Source organism: Balaenoptera borealis (assembly GCF_965194805.1).
Source record: "Balaenoptera borealis genome assembly, chromosome: 10".
Classification (NCBI taxonomy): domain Eukaryota; kingdom Metazoa; phylum Chordata; class Mammalia; order Artiodactyla; family Balaenopteridae; genus Balaenoptera; species Balaenoptera borealis.
The window spans coordinates 90,458,258-90,475,802 of NC_138874.1; the positions used below are offsets into that span (position 1 = coordinate 90,458,258).

Here is a 17,545-nt window from a genome sequence, read left to right on the forward strand (position 1 = left end):
ACATGATAAAAGTATCCTGGCTTTTCAACAGGAAGGAAAACAATATTTCTACCTCAAATGACCGAACAGCTCCTTGAGAACCCGGTCCTGACTCTGCACAGTATGCACAATAATTTTCACCATCTCCGTGCTGTCGCTGTAGGAGTGATCTATAAAAGATCTCAGTCAGTAGGTATAACCTCTCTTCTGCGTGAACATATCAGCCTCCAAACAAAAAATTCCTAAAAATCTGAAACTAGTTTTAATTAACATCTCCATTTAATTTCAAAACTAAATTAAGATAAAAGATTTTAAGATTATATATCTATAAATAATCATATAACTAAAAATGAAGTCTGTGTGTTTGTGTATATATAATGTATATATAGATTTACAACTGTATCTTCAGTTTTAAGAAGAATCATCTTGGCTATCCTTCACCCATACTAACCCAAGCCCCAGACACATATGCAGCTTTCTGGACAAGAGATTATTTTTTCTTGGATGATTAACATCATTTGTTTAGAAGCAGTAGGACAATTCATCAAACTTTCACTGACTCAAAGGAAGGAATCCCAGCTAGGCTTGCTTGGAATTTCATGTTTATCCACCTGTTTATACCCATGAAAACGTTGAAAAAAGCTGACCAACTTAAGCCAAATCTGATGCACGAATAAAAGGACCTGTAGACACCTTGAAAATTCAGTTTGAGGGTAGTATAAAATCTTAAAGCAAACTGGCAGCTGACAAATGCCCTCAAATGGGATGGTTGTGTGGTCACAGTGAGTGGGTTCTACTGTTATAGATGCCATCTCATTTAAAAAACAAACAAACAAACAAAAAACTACAATTAACTGTTATATTTCAGAAAATGGCTATTTAAGTTTTAAAACACTGGAAGGTTGCTCATGGATCATGCTGGTATTTCCCCGGACAATAATTAGTCTCGAATGCAAAAATATTATTATTATTATTTGCTATTCTCCACTTAAAATTTTCTCATTTAACCCTCACAGGAGTCCTGTGAGATGGCTACTGTTGTTACCCACATTTTACTATGAAAGGAGTATCGAAAGAGGTTTAAAAAAAGTTGTGTCCTTTGTTAGCACTGCAAAGACCTCACCTAGCACTCAACTTGATTCCCCACACGTTTTTCTTTGTCTCTCCCTCAACAACAACCAGATACAGAGACTCCAAAAAGGCTCCTCTCCAAACAGCACTTCTTCATAAATCCCACGGACTAGGCCCAACAGCTTTCCCATATAACTAGCTCTTTTAGATGGTCAAAGACCTCAGAACTTTAACCTACTCCAACATAAACAATGAAGAAAGTTGGTTTTCACCATTTTCAGCTGAACAAAAGTTTCAAGGCAACTCTAAACTGGAAAAGACACCAAAAACCATACCTCAAGTGTGATTACATAAGCCCCAACAATAGACAAAACTTCTTCTCACAACTAGTTTGTCACTCAAGGTGACTATCAGTTCAAAGAAGCTACCTGGATAGCAAATTTATTTCTAGGCCCTGTGATATGCTGATATGTATGGCTACTGCAAAGTTTTTATAAAAATAATCCAAACAAATGTTATCAATGACTGTGGAAAGTTAATCCACTGAGTCAATGGATGGCATTTTATATCCTTCATCTGCAATATCTGATTCATTGGCCAGAAGATGGAGAGTAATGAATATCGATTAAAGAAAAAAAAATTAGCCTTGCTCTATCTGAAATCTTAAATTTCAATATTTTACTCTAACCACAACTTTTATCACTTATATCACTTTTTTGTCAATATCTTCAACTTTTCTGTCCTCTTATTGTCAGCAAGATCCTAACCCTAGATCAGTCTAACCACCTGCTCTATCAGTTTCTGTATCCAAGCTACTAACCACTACCAACAAAAAAATTATACTATCATTCTCTCTGTTGTAACTACTAATTCACAGGTTTTCACTTCTGCTCTGGATTCTTAATAAATGTCTTGGATCAGCAACATCTGCCATTGCACACACCAGCTTTCAAAAATCTTTAGCATACTCCTTAAATCTACGACATCACACCTCTTCAATTACAGATAACCCCACTTCTTACTTCGGGATAGGAGGACATAATGCAGGAAGATCCTCACCTTCCAACCCCTATACCCACATAAGTGTCTGTATCCACACACATCCCCCCCTCTAATATCAGTGGCAACAAGCCCAACCCCTCCTACTACTCTCTGGAGTCAGCCTCTCAAACTTGTTCAGAGACTTCCCTCTCCACAGGCTTTTGGCCCCAAGCACATAAATAAGCTCAGGTCTTCCTTCTGAAAACTGACCTCCCTTGATTCTTCATCTCCTCCTAGCTGCTCACCTCTCTTCTTTCCTTAACAGCCAAGCTTCTGGAAAGAATAGCCTAGATAACCAGTTCTCAAACTTACTGGTCTCAGGACACCTACACTCAAAAATTCTTAAGAACTCCAAAGTGTTCTTCAGGAATTAAACTGAGAAATATAAAAATATTTATTTATTCATTTAAAAATAACAATAAACTCATCTATTAATACATTTTTATTCAAAATAACTGTATTTCCCCCTCAAAATTTAGTGAGAGCATTGGCATTGTTTTACATTTTTGCAAATCTTTTTAACATCACCACCAATCTTATCAGAAAAGCATTTAAGTATTGGGAAGCTGACAAATTTCAGCTGATGGATAGATGTTTTCCTACATTTTAATTTTTTGCTGGAAACATGGAATTTTATCATTGACAATACTGTTGGCTTTTTTCCTTCAAGTGATAGGCATGCTCCATTAATTTTTAGAAAACATCTGCCCCACAACCAAATCTGAATAACCGTAGTTTTTCTGACAGTCATTGTTCCAAGTAAAAATGGTGTTCCATTAAAGAAGAGGCCAGTCAACAACAATGTAAACAACCGCTGAGGTGGTTTTCCTTAAGACAACCATCATACCTCAGTATGTAGCAGAAGCACTTTATCAGTACTTTCCATTTTGTCACACAGAATATTAAAAAGACATATACTCAAGGGTTGAGATTTAAATAGAAATTTTACTGCTTTATCAAGGACACTCTTAAATAAAACTGGTATTTTTTTTAAATATGAATGCATGTTAGTGAAAATCAATGACTACTAGCATACTTTGGTGCTCGTGCCTTCATTCATGCTAAGCAAGGTGCAAGCTGTTTACCCACCAATGCTTTTGCAGCATCAGTGAAAATGTCAACATAGTAAAAAAGGCAAATAACATCCTAGTATTATGAAAACAGTTTTGACCTCACTGACTCCTCTGAAAAGGTTTCAGGAATCCTCAGGGGTTCATGAGCCACACTTTGAGAATTGCTGATCTAGACTGACTTCTCCATTCCCTCCTGTCCCGCTCCCTCCTCAGCCAACTACAATCTGGCTTCTGTTCCCAAAAGGCCGTTATTTTACCAAGATCACCAATGATATCCAAACTACTAAGTCCAGTGAATATTTTCATTATCATTTTTATTACCCACATCTCTGTAGCATTTCACCCTACTGATCATTTTCTTCTTGAAACTCTCTCTGTCCTATTCCCATAATATCATTCCTGCTACATATTTGAGCCATTTCTCAATATTTGTAGGCTCTTCTGCTTCTAGCCATTTCTTGAATGTTGGTATTCCCTAGGATTCCATCCTTGGTTTTCTTATTCAACATACTTTTTCAAGATGATCACTTTATTCCTATAGCTGATTACTCTCAAAATAGCTAAATATCTAGCCTGGACTTCTCTACTAAATCCATATATATATGTACACGTGTGTGTGTGTGTGTGTGTGTGTGTGTGTGTGTGTGTGTGTGTGTGTGTGTGTGTGTGTGTGTGTGTGTTTATATATACATGCATATATACATACACACATATATAATACTACTAGACATCTCTATTTGAATGTCCCACTGACACCTTAACATCAACATGTACAGAAATGAACTCATGTTCTTTTCCCATTAAGTCTGTCATCTTTCCTATACTTTCCATTATGGTGAGTGGTCCTACCATGCACCCAGCTGCTCTAGCCAGAAACTTGGCAGGCATCCATGATTCTCTACCCCATCTCCTGCCACCCATATTAAATCCATCACCCAATACTATCAGTTCTACCTCCTAAATCTCCCTCATGCCCTTACCCTCCTCCTCTTCACCCCACTGCCACAGTTCAGGTTCTTTGCCTTAGCTAATGACCCACCTTATCCTGAGCCATGATTACTTCAACAACCTTATAACTAATGCACGTCTCTAGCCCAGCCTCACTTTAATCCATTATCCATAATGCTACCAGAGCAGTATTTCTAAAATGCTAATCTGATCATGCCATTCCCCTGCTTAAAACTTTTTAGGGTTTCTCTTTGCCATCATGATGAAATCCAAAATCATTACTATGACATACCAAATCCTTTATTATCCAGCCACATCTCTCCTTCTGAAACTACAATCCAGTCACGCTGCATCTCCTCAAACATGCTAATTGTTACATGTATACGTCTTTACCTATTATACTTATATATGCAAGAGCCTACCTCCTTTCACCGAGCTACTGCTACTTATCCTTTAAGGCTCATCTCAGATATCATCTCCTGCAGGAAACCTCCTCTAACCAACCCTGACCTCCAGTCAGGGTTAAATGCCTATTGTATACGTACCTCATAAATGTTTGTAGAAATTAACTGAACAAATTCCACTACAATGAAAACCAACATAGAGGAGATTTTGATATTTGCTAAATACAATTTAAGATGTATATTAATTTGCATGTGTTTGTAAATTTTAAGGTGTAAAACTTATGGGTTTTGTTTGTTTTTTTACAATTTCAGTATATAGCAAATTAGGGCACAAACTTCACCTTTTATTTCTTCTATAACCCTTCAAAATAAATCAGTTTTTAACTGAAGAATAATATCTTGCACATACATAATACTTCATAGTTTTCAAAGCACTTTCACAAACATCCTCTCAAATACATTGCCACATACAGTCACTGAGTTAGGAAAGCTAGGTTTCAACCCCATTTTGCAGAAGAGGGAAATGAGATACAGGGAGAAAAGGTTATTTGCCTGAGGTCACTTGGTCAGTAAAGTGCCCTATCTAGAATTCAAGCCTTCCTATTCTCAATCCAGTGCTCTTTCCAGCAGAACATGCTCTGTATTCAGCAGATGTTCAACAGAATTGTTTTGCCAACGAAATAAGCAATCAGTGACCACGTGCAGATGAAGGCATCATTTTCAAAGTAAATGCTTTGGCCTAGCACATGGGCATCCCTCTGCCCATTCCACACCTGAACCCACAGTATCAAATTCTTTCCAATCTCTTTAATTTTAAGCAGCACTTATTTTTTCCCATCTTTCCACACATTTTCTTGCTTCCTCTTTCCCTTCTTTGAGTTCCTTTTTTCTCTTTCATTCCTTTCTTTCACTTCCCTTTAAAGTTTTTTCTCTTCCAATTTTCTTACTTTGCCTTCCTAATTTCTTAAATTCTCACAAACTTAAAAGCTGTTGTACCATAAACATCTCAATGGCAATACCAAAACTGGAATTTATTCTGCAGCTTATTTAAAATCCAGTCTCCTAGATTTGCTAGTGATGGTTTCCTAAAATGCCTTTGTGTACTGTGAAAAAGTGTCTTACCTGAAGGTCTGTGCTTTAACTGCTTATATAGATCAATGGCACGCTGTTCCCTATGAAAGAGAAAAAAAGGTTCTATATGTGAAGATAGCTTAATGACTTTAATAATCCCCAACTTGAAATGAACAACATTATTTGAATAGAGTAATGATCCCATTTTAAAGCAAGTACATATTGCCAATGAATATTTTACAGAGCATTTCACTGGGTAATAAGCAAGATCTTAAGATGCAACGTTTAATAAATTAATACTTCATATCTGCTCTGATCTACTATCACATATATAATGTCCTTGCACCAGAAACACTTAAATGGGAAAAAATTATGACCTGTGATTAGAGAAAAAAAATCTCAAGTTTCTAATCAAAACACTTAGGAAGTTAACCTTATTTAGGGAATCTAATAGACAATATCTTCCTTGAACCAGAAGTATGGTAAGTAGGGAAATAGTTTGTGACTAGAATACTTGAAAATTTCTTAACACTCACATGAAAAGATGTTTCGATTTAAAAAGCAAAGGTCAACCCAAAGAGTTACTTCCAAAACTTACTGTGACTAAAAAAGAACTTCCTTTTTAAATATGATGCCAAAATATTTGGGGAAAGGAAAACTGTAGAAAAGAATCACATATAGACTTAATCTGCCAGAAGTACAAAGAACAAATAATCTGCTACCAAAAATTACAGACACCAACACCAACAACACGAGTTCACCCTTACAGAGATTCCATCAAGTCTCCCTGACGTCGTCCATAGGGGCTCTTCTGTAGCTCCATGATTTCAGTGTGCAGGGACATGATCTGATCCTCCAGGTACCCAATGACACCCACCTAAAATATGATGAAACACAAAAGAAATGACAGGCTCACCACCACACAACACAAAGAACTCAGAGAATGACTGGCTGCAGTAAGAGAACTAAGTGATTTAATGCAAAACACTGATTTTGTTGAAGCCTTTTTGTCTTTCAGATTATGACATGTAATTTTCACATGAGCACCAACTTATTCCTAGGCTTCTCTCTTTTCTCTCCTGACAACAGTAGACTACTAGCATTTTCTTTTTCCTCCTGAGAAGCAAAAAGATAAAAGTGTCACTAACAAGAAAAAGTGGCCATCAAAACCACTGCATCTCAGTTCTATGATTTTCATTGCCTCCCAACTGCCTTGAATAAGGATGCAGAAAGATAAAGGCATGGGATTTCCCAACCCAGGATACCAACTGCCCCAACCATGCCCTCAGGGAAGTGCTGGCATCAAGAAGAGCAACAACTTAGTGGGACCACAGACAGATGTACCGGGTAAGGAAGGAATCTGCCACCTAGAGAATGATCTATACCTAGTGTGACCATATAACTTATTGTTATATAATTTATTGTCCGAACTAGCATAATTTTGAGAGTATTATTGATAATTATGGCAAGACAGGTATAAACTGAAACTGTCCCAGGTAAACCAGGATGTCCAGCCATCCTATCTAAACCAGTCATAAAAATAACAGTGATAACTACCATCTGTTATTCACTCCCATTTAATCTGTATAACCCTATAAAAACAGGTACAGTCCCTATAATATCATATGGAAACTGAAGCTCAGTGAGACTTCAATTTAGTCTCTTTTGCCCAAAGCCTTGGTTTTCATCCACTATGGTACTTCCCTCTATATATACAAAGTATCTACTAGATATTTGGCTGATATTCAGGAATGACATGAAAAATACTCTACAAACCAAAACCAAAGACAATTTCTAAGGGAGACCTCAGGAATTAATAAGCACACAAAGTGAGCTCAATGATTTTACCTCAGCATAGTGGATAGCCTTTTCTTCCATTTCTTTCCATGCTTTTAACATTTTTTCTGAGGCTAAAAAAAAAGTCTTAATTGGTTATCTCAGAAATAGCCATAGCTTTAATTACTGACCTACCCATCTTCTTGCCATATCAACATCAAAAACAGAGTTATGAGTTGAATTGTCCCCCCAAAAGATATGCTGAAGTCCTAACTCAGTACCTCAGAATTTGACCTTATTTGGAAACAGAGTCACTGCAGATGCAATTAGCTAAATTAAGATGGACTCAATCCAGTAATGACTAGAGTCCTTATAAGAAGAGGAGAAGAGACACAGACACAGACACATGAAGGGAAAGCTCCATTTGACAACAGAGGCAGAGATTTAAGTGCTACAGCTGCAAGACAAGGAATGCCAAGGATTGCTGGCAAACCATCAGAAACTAGGAAGAATCAAGGAAGGATTCTTCTCCACAGGTTTCAAAGAGAGCACGGCCCTGCCAACACATTGATTCTGGACTTCAAGCCTCTGAAACTGTGAGATAATAAATTTCTGTTGTTTTAAGCCACACAGTTTATAGCAATTTGTTATGGCAACCCTAGGAAGCCAACACAGATGATTTTCTCTTTAAAAAAAAAAAAAAGAAAGAAAAATTTAAAAGTAATACATGAACATGATCTTTTTAAAAAATCAAATACTATATTGGGGTATAAAAAGAAAAGTCTCTCTCTTCCCCTCCATCCTCCACCCTCAGGGATCCCTCTGTTAGTCATTTCTTACATAGACACATACATATCCTCTTCTCTCACAAATGGGACCATCTATATATACTTTTCCTTCTTTGCTTTTTTCCCCAACTTAAAACACTGCTGCCGTTAAAGACCTAAGTGATCTTTTAACATCAGCACACATAGGGCTACATCACTCTTTTTAAACAGCAGTATAAGATATACAACTGACAAGTCAAAGATAATTTGATAAAATAATTATACTGTTTGCCATTCATCAGAATGCCTATAATATACAAATAGAAATAAAACATCAATCATAGAACCAGCTTTAGTCGGTAAATTTATTTACCCAACTAGACACTGCTGATCATTTATTCTGAAATACACATGCCTTGCTCAAGATAAGTATACAAACCAGATTTATTTCCCAAAAAAAGATCTGTTTCATGAAAGAAAATAGAAATGCTGAAGGCGACCCTTTTGGTTTATTATTTGAATTTTAACTCTGCTTTTCACATTTCCTTAGTACATCTGAAGGGAGATAAACTTGGAGTGAAATACTGAAAAATTGGAGGCTGCATACAATAAAAAACAGTGGGACTCCACGGTAGGTGGTTTGGGGGAAACAAAAACCCTGGAATTATTTGTGCTATTATTTATAGAAAGATAAGTAGTTTAAGACTTCCCAGGCTAAGAAGTCACCCCAATACAGACTTTGTATCTATTTTCTAAATGAAAATTACAATTACAATTGTAATTACAAATTCTTAAATCAATTTTGTATTTTTCCGAAGCTGAACAATTTTAGTCCAACTGTGGTGGTGGTGGTGGTGGTGGTGGTGGTGGTGGTGGGGACGGGAGGTGGGCGGGGAGGGCGGGGGGGGGAATAAAGTTGCTCAACTAAAGGTTAAAAAAAAAAAACTAACATTCAAACCAAACACGGTTTATGATGATCTGAGATGTCCTCTCTCTTGTTCTAGTATGAATGTAAGTGAAACAACTGGCTAAGAAGAAGGCAACATAGCAAATGGCTTTAAGAGACTAGACACTTCTTTCAAATACATTATCCAACACTTACATATCCCATAAGTCATCTGCTCACTATATCTTTCCAAGTCAAGCTGAATGCTTTTGTGAAAAAACTCCAATTTAGCTTTCAGTTGCTGAGATGCTGAGATTAAAGTGTTCTTCATTTTTGTCAAGTTAGCATTATATCTAAGAAGACTTAACCTAAACCATAGCAAGAAAAAAAAAAGATATAAGCATTTCAGAAACACTGGACAAAAGTTTAAAGACTCAAATTGCCATAAGCCTACAGCCTATGTTTCTATAAGAAATAGGTGATCTCTAGAATCTGGTCTCTAAAGACTTCCTGCCCATGATACTCTATGATAAAACAATCTTCTTATACTAGGACTGCTCAGGAACTACTGTCAAGCTTTTGCAACTGGATGGTTTCAGACCATTAGTAAGAATTCTACAAGTCTGATCAGAATATTACATTTCAAATTGGCCCAGTATATAGTATTGCATGGGATATTGACTAGTGAAAACTGGCAAAATTAATTCTTGAGCATTAATGCACATGACATTGGGCGTGTAAACAAGAGAATCTACTTACATTGCTGCTCTCTGTCCCTGAAAGAGCCTGCTGTAGTCTTCTTTTAGCCCAGACACATAGTGCACTGCTTCAGCCCATACTTTACGCAGCTGTATAATTGGAAGCTGTATTTTGCTGTCCTGTACTATGTGTAAGAAGTTGGGGAAAAGGAGAGGGGAGTTACTTTTTAAGATTCTAGAGTTCATTTATTATTCTTTGTGATTTCCTGTCCATACAAATAGCATTCCCATAGATACTAGAAACGGATGCTAGAAAGAACCACTTGTTACCGTTTCATTCAGTCAATGTACATTTACCAACCACCTGTACACCTAACATGAGCCCTCCAGATACAAGGGGAAATAAAAATGAAGAAGACGTAATTACTACACAATCGCAAAGCTTACAATTATTCCTGTCTATTTTTTCCTTGCTTCTCTCCAACCTGGAATACTTTTTTTTCTCCACTAATTCAAATTCTTTATTTCTTTGAAGATCTAAATCAAGTCCCACGTCCTCCACAATCCACCACAGTCTTTTCTGCTTCTGAATAACAAATTTCATCCCCTGGACTACCAACCCAGCTTCAGGAAAACTTTATTTTTTACAGTATGTGATTACAGGGTAAACAGCAGCTTAATAAGAAATGCCTTCCTCAGTGTAAGACTTACGAAATTATCTATTTATGATTATCTCTTGTCTTTTCTTTGGCAAAGGGAATGCTTCTTTCTAAAACCATGGCAGGTATATATTAAGTTCAATGAAATTCCATTTTAACATTATAAAATTCTCCAAGATTGAAGAGAGATTCATCTCATACTTAAGGTGGCAATTATATTCTGTTATTCTTTTCCAATGAAAATCTTCAGAGAAAGGTCACTACACTAGATTTCATATTGAGAAAACACATTATCTGAAACAGACTTCAAAAAAATAAAGCTGTGTATCTGGAAAAATCTTTGCCTCTCCTAATAATGATTAATAGCCTCAAGTAACTTTTCTTCTGTTTTTATATACCCACACTTACTCCTGAGGCTTCCTCTAACAGACCAAACAAACAAAACAAAACAAAATCCACACCTTTTAAAAAAGAGTCTGGGTGAGGAGAGCCTGGAAGAAAAATCATATACTGTCAAAAATAAAGTCTGAAAGGGCCTAGAAATGATACCCCAAGTATCATATCAAGTATACAGATTTTGGTTTCTAATACTATTCTCAATTAAAATGAAAGGAACCAGGGCTCCTTGGAGAAATGGCCGATTCTAGGACTAGGGCAGGAAATTTAAAAGATGGTCCTGGAATACCATGTGGTACCAGAAAGTAAGGAAGTGCTTAAGAAAACAAAAACGGAAACACCCTTATTGATGGGGTAAGTAAACGGGGCACAGGAAGCCAACTGAAAGAGCTCCTAATGTAAGCTCCAACAATTTGAACAACAAAATAAATAAACTAGCATTGGATTATAATCCATAATATAAAATAAATATCCATGAATTCAAATAGATATAATAATTGAATAAATTAATAAATGGGAAAGAAGAGATAAATCGTGTGTGCAAAAGAATTCCAAATAAATTATGTAGATACTCTACCCTAAAGGAGGGGGAGCATAACTCCCACTCCTTAAATGTGGGTTCTTGCACAGTGATTTCCTTCCACAGAGTACAGTATGGAATGGGAGGAGAAAGACTAAACTTTACAGTGGAGAAAGCTGACAAACACTACTTCAGCCAGGTGAGCAAGGTCAATACTAATAGTCATTAATCATGTTGACAATATGTACCCTTTACATAATGTGATGAAAACAGCACTTGAATTCTGTGATCTTTCTCTCAAAAATCCATTTTCCTAGTCTAATCATGAGAAAAAAAATCAGATAAATTGCAACAGAGGGGCATCCTACAAAATATTTGACCAGTACTTTCAAGGTCATCAAAAACAAGGAAAATCTGAGAAACTATCACAACCAAGAAGAGCCTAAGGAGACATGACAACTAAATGTAATGTGGTATCCTGGATGGGATCCTGGAACAGAAAAGGGACATCAGATTAAAAACTAAAAGAAATCTGAATAAAGTATGAACTTCAGTTAATAATAATATATTAGTTCATTAATTGTAACAAAAGTTATCATACTAATGTTTAAGTTGTTAACAATAGGGGAAGCTATATGTGTGGGGGAGGGGAGTAACATAAGAACTCTATACTATCTGCTCAATTTTTCTATAAATCTAGAACTGCTTTAAAAAAAAAACTAATGAAAAGGAAAGATTATATAATTTCAGCCCTTATGCCCAATTTTGTTCTTGATTTTATAATTTTGGGCTTGTTTTTAGTTTTGGGTAGACAGAAATTGATCACTTAACTTCTTCAAAAGAAAATAATAATTCTCTCAGGATAAATGAAATCATTTGAATGTTAAGCAGTACTCATAGGATAAAATAAGTATTTGAACATGCTTAAATAATGAAGGAGAAACTAAAAAGTGGGCTTAATTAATAGTGAAGATTCATTGTTTTATATGTGAGAACCCTATCCACAGGAAAGTAAGTCTTCTCCCAAATGAGGGATCTGGTGGTGATTTCAAATCTACCTCTTCACCTTTCAAACCATACAAACCCATCTTTCACCACATATAGAAACCTGAAGTATGAGACACAGAACAGAAACACCAAAGGACCATTTCTACTAGTCATGTTGAGTCAAAATTATATTATTTCAGATTTAAAGCTCAGTCAGTAAATGAACTATACTTACCAATATAATTTACACAGTCAGATAAACTTCTGGAAGCAAATGGTCCTTCATATACAGTCTTACTTTTATCAAACAAATAAACCATATAGCTATCACAGCCCCTCTGAAAGAGAAACAAACAATTAAGAAAAAAGATCCTTGAAAATCCTAGGTTCTCTGAGTACCTAAGCATCAGATTTCCTACTTTGAAATGCCAATGGTGAAGTCAATTTCATTAGCATACATCTCACAGATTTAAGATCTAAACTTTTGTTTAGGAAAAATAAATAAATAACTGTAGTATGGACTAAAGTGAAAAACAATCACTAGACCCAAAAGGACAAAAGCAAAAAGTCATAACAACATATATCCATAGAATGGGAACACTATTCAGCAATCAAAAGGAATAAAGTAATGATATGTGCTATGACATGAATGAATCTCAAAAATATAACAGTATGAAAGAAATCAGACACAAGAGATTATAGATTATATGATTCCATTTATATGGAATGTTCAGAAAAGGCAAATCTATAGAGGTAGAAAGTAAATTAGTGATTTTTCTGGGGTGGACAGAATGGATATTAACAGTTAATGAACGTAAAGGATCTTACTGAGATGGAAATGTTTTAGAACTGATTTATGATGATGGCTGTGCAATTAGGATAGTTTGCTAAAAAAAAATCACTAAATTGTACACTTGAAAGGGTAAATTGCATGATATATAAAATATGCTTCAATAAAGTCAAAAAAAGAAAAATGAAAAAAGAGTCATGACCAAAATCATATTTTACCATCCATCTATCCTCTGACAAGACCTATGAGACTGCTGGTCTAATTTGAAGGTTCTAGGCTTTAGTACAAAAAGGGGAAAAAAAAGGGAGGAGGGAAGTGGCACCAAAGAGAAAGTCATGCATAGTTCAAAACAACAAATGTTTCATTTCTATCTTTTCACCTTGCAAAGCAATAAGCATAATGAGTAGGATAAAACTAAAAGAAGAGTTCTAAGATGCGGACCATCCCCCAAAGGATTCCAAGTATACATCAAAAACGCAGGGCATGCAATCCCTCTGTGCAAACAGATTTCTTATACTCTAGGTATATTAGAATTGTCTTACAACTCCATCCAAAACACACTGAGAGGCTGGTTTCCGAGGATCCAAAGAAATTCCCGTCTCTGAAAGAAGCTCTTGAGAACCAGTATTTATTCCAGTTTCACGCTCAATACGAGACTGTAGTGAATGAAGACTTTCATCAGGTGGTAACAGAAAAGAAATGATCTTTGCAGAAGTCATATTTAGGATGTGTACTATCTGTTTAAATAAGAAAAAAGAGAAATAACTATTGATCATTTGCTACATAAAAGATTCAGTGCTAGATACTAAAGAGAATTTAAGCAAAAGGCATTATCTCTGCATTAAACAAGGTTCATTCATTTTCCAAAGTGAGATCTCCTTCTATAATTATAGAATGACATTCTGAAAACTGAAGAGTAGAGTTTACTTTTCTACTGCAACAGATGTTAGTTCCAAGGAATAAAGTTTCAAAGCTCTAGGGATGTACAAAATCAAGAAATAAAACCCCCAATTTAAAAAGGTAACACGTATAGAAAAATGGTACAGATGAACTGGTTTGCAGGGCAGAAATAGAGACACAGATGTAGAGAACAAACGCATGGGCACCAAGGGGGGAAAGTGGCGGGGAGGGGTAGTGGTGGTGGGATGAATTGGGAGATTGGGATTGACATATATACACTAATATGTATAAAATAGACAACTAGTAAAAACCTGCTGTATAAAAAAATACATAAAATTCAAAAATTCAATAAATAAATAAATAAATAAAAAGGTAACACTTACTTTGAGAAATATATCACTGACCTGGAAGGAAATGTTTATGAATTGCCTAATAGATGCCAACAAGTTAAGTGCTTTCACATAACGTCCTGTTAATTAGATCTTCTAATCTCCATTTTGGCAAAGACAGAACCAGAGCTCTGAGAACTTCTTGCCTAAAGCCCCAATGAAAATAGCCTGATACAGGCCAAGTAAGTGTGAGACTGAGTTAGGTGGGGCTCTACCCCAGTAACCAAGGACAGCCACAGAGTTAGAGGTCAGTCTTTTGAACACAACATAATTTTAAATCCTTTTCCTTCTACTGTCCTTAGATAAGCCATACAAAGTTAATACCTATGTTTCCCCAATGCTTCATACTGACTAGTGTATACAAATGATTAAAATTATCTCTGCTAGAAATGTTTATTACAGAAGTAAAGCACTAACTTTCTTTTAATATATAATAACCTTCTAAGTTTAAAAAAGGTGGGGGGAAGAGAAGGGAATCTTCCAAGTTGACATGGATTACAGTACAAGCATAAAAGCTGGGACCTTCCATTCCATCCTGGCCTAGGCAGATTTCACACTGTGACAGTGGCCACTAAGAACAATAGCAGAAATTTAGTATGAAAATCCTAAGGTGGACATTTACTTTTACATAGGGTATATTTCAAACTACGGTGGGGTGATCATAGCATCCCACTACTAAAGCCGAGCTAGAAGGGAGCAAAAGAAAGGGTGAGGAAACACAACCTAAATTAATCCTTTTGTTCACTCAAATATTTGATAAGTACCTACTATGGTACATACTATTTAGTGTGTTGTGCTAGTAATGGGTATGCATATTGAGTAACTTACTGATCCTTGCCCTCCATAGGATAATAGTCAAATAAAAGATATTAAGAAACATTAAAAGAACTAAAATACAATGCAAAATGCAATAGGTACTGTAATGATGTAAAATATTGTGCCGATTCCAAAGGAGATTACTTGGTGGGAGGAGAGGGGTGCTTTATAAAGGAGGCACTATTTGAGCTATACTTTGAAAAGGAAGAATGATTAGAACAAGAAAAGATTGAAAGAAGAAAGGTTCTTCTACGCAGAAAACAACAAGGTAGGCAGAGAGGTAGAAAGGGATGAGCATAATCAGAGAATATAAATTATTCAGTTCAAATGTACCTAAAATGATGACCCCTTAGGGCATAACAGGAGCTAAGCCTGGAGGTGCAGGATGAAATGAGACCAAGATAGATTCTGAATACCAATGTAAGAGTTTGGACTTTGAAAGGGAACTATGGAAGGCTTTCTAAATTGAGAACCTGGCAAGTTCAGAATTGTTAAAACATTCAAAAGATAAATCTCACAAAATAATTGGATATGTAAATTGAAGGAGATGGAATAGTCAGACAGCCAAAGTTTCCAACCTAGGTAACTGGAAGGGTGACAGTGCAAGTAAGAGGCACAGGAAAAGCTGCAGAAGTAACTAACGGAGCAAACGTGCTCAGTTTTTAATGAATTATGTCTTGGATAAGTGGGACCACCAAGTGTAGTTATAAATACTCCACAGAGAGTTGTATAGTCACAACTAAGGAGATAAATTTGGAAGTTATCCATATTCAGTTTATAGTTAAAGTTATACAACTGGAGAGACTGCCAAAGAAAAGGAAGAAAAGTAATATGGAAGAAGAGAAAGCTAAGGAGAAACTCTTAGCAGCAAAGAATGTTCAGTATACTTTTTTCAACTTTGCTACATAAAGTTTTTCATAATAAATAGTTGGAAAAATCTGCAGACTCGCTAAACTTTTTTTTTAAGGGAAAGAAATATTTCAGTAACTGTTTTGTTGATTTCTTCTTTAAATGAAAATAAAACAGATGCCATTCCCTCCTTGAACAATGTAATAAACACCTTAGAAAAATGCCCTGCAATAACACCAACCTGTTTTGCAGTTCATGCTTCTGTGTTCATGACATTCCCCTGCCTGTATATCTTTCCTCCTGCCCATTCTCAGGATTAACACTTCCTTATCCTTCAAAATTCAGTCCTATTATTACGTCTGGGAAGCATCCCTGAACTACTATGAATAGTACCCTACACATACCTTATTCTGTACAACCTCAAAATAATACTGATCCTTTAAAGAAGACATTACTGTACCTGAGCTATAAGTAAGTATATGTGTGTGTGTGTGTGTGTGTGTATTTTTTTTTAATTTTTTTTTTTTTTGCCCAGATTCACAGATATGCAAACTGTGGTGTTGCAAACTGACTAAAGTCTATAAACCACAAAACACAAAAGGACTCTTTCCCCATGCTCTATGACAAGCACATGCTCACAGACCCCTTCCAAGTAAAAGTGATGCTATGATTACCATGACAAGGCAAAAAAAAATCTGAGATAAAAACCAAAATTTTTTGAAGGCAACAAAGAACTAAAGAGTGTCACCAAGTCCTGCTTGTCTAACACATTAGGGGATGATTTATTCCTTGGCACAGTAGAAGAAAATCAAATCATGACAACAGATATCTTTTCAATGTCAGCCAAGAACGACACCAACATGGCCTCAAGTTCCTATTTTAAAAAGTATATCAACATGAGAGTAAAACTCTCATGTAGTAGTTATATGACTACTTCTTTCTCATTTCAATTTTAGAAATGCTATCTGCTACAAGCAATCAACAAATATGAAAAGACCATAGATGAGAGTTGTTTTTGGGTATACAGCATAATAGAACCTCTCATTCATATCACTGGATATTTACTGAGAACCTGGTACATGCCCTGCTTTGTACACAATGCCGGCATAGGGACGGTGTGGTGGTAGGGTAGACAACTGTTAATAAAAGTAGTAAAAACAATCCTAGCATTGAAAAGACAATCTGTACAGAGAGGCATGAGTGGGAGATGAGAAACAATTAGAGAATATATAATAGTAAAAATGATTAAATGACAAACTGTGAAGTACAGACCATTCAGAGAAAAGGAGAGTTGAATACGTGCCAGTGTAGGTGAGGAGATACACAGAGATAGATATCAGTATGGGCAGAAGCATCTGTCAAAGCACAAAAATGCATAATGGGCTTGATGGCATAAGGAGCAGTGACAAGCTGGTCCTAAGTGAAGTAAAGGGTAAGAGAAACGAAACAAGCACTTGGATGGGGTGGACCTGAATTAAGAAAGCCCCCAAAAGCCAAGCAGATCAGTTTAGACTTGACTTGGTAG

The 17,545-nt window shown here is 36.0% G+C and overlaps 1 protein-coding gene across 10 annotated transcripts in view; it reads right to left on the reverse strand.

Annotated features, from left to right (window-relative positions):
* CHUK (component of inhibitor of nuclear factor kappa B kinase complex) overlaps window positions 1–17,545 on the reverse strand; it is a 33,984-nt gene that overhangs the window by 5,131 nt on the left and 11,308 nt on the right. For 6 of the 10 annotated variants that reach the window (XR_014249213.1, XR_014249214.1, XM_082408080.1 and 3 more), the window contains 8 exons: window positions 13,609–13,803; window positions 12,512–12,614; window positions 9,776–9,899; window positions 9,233–9,384; window positions 7,436–7,497; window positions 6,355–6,464; window positions 5,639–5,688; window positions 53–149 (listed from right to left, as the gene is read on the reverse strand). Coding sequence is in view for 7 of the 10 variants with exons in the window: in XM_082408080.1 (XP_082264206.1) it covers window positions 53–149; window positions 5,639–5,688; window positions 6,355–6,464; window positions 7,436–7,497; window positions 9,233–9,384; window positions 9,776–9,899; window positions 12,512–12,614; window positions 13,609–13,803 (893 nt within the window). In the remaining 3 variants the exon portion in view is untranslated. The remainder of the gene's footprint in view (window positions 1–52; window positions 150–5,638; window positions 5,689–6,354; window positions 6,465–7,435; window positions 7,498–9,232; window positions 9,385–9,775; window positions 9,900–12,511; window positions 12,615–13,608; window positions 13,804–17,545) is intronic. The other 4 variants (XR_014249212.1, XM_082408081.1, XM_082408082.1 and 1 more) reach the window with 1 other exon arrangement.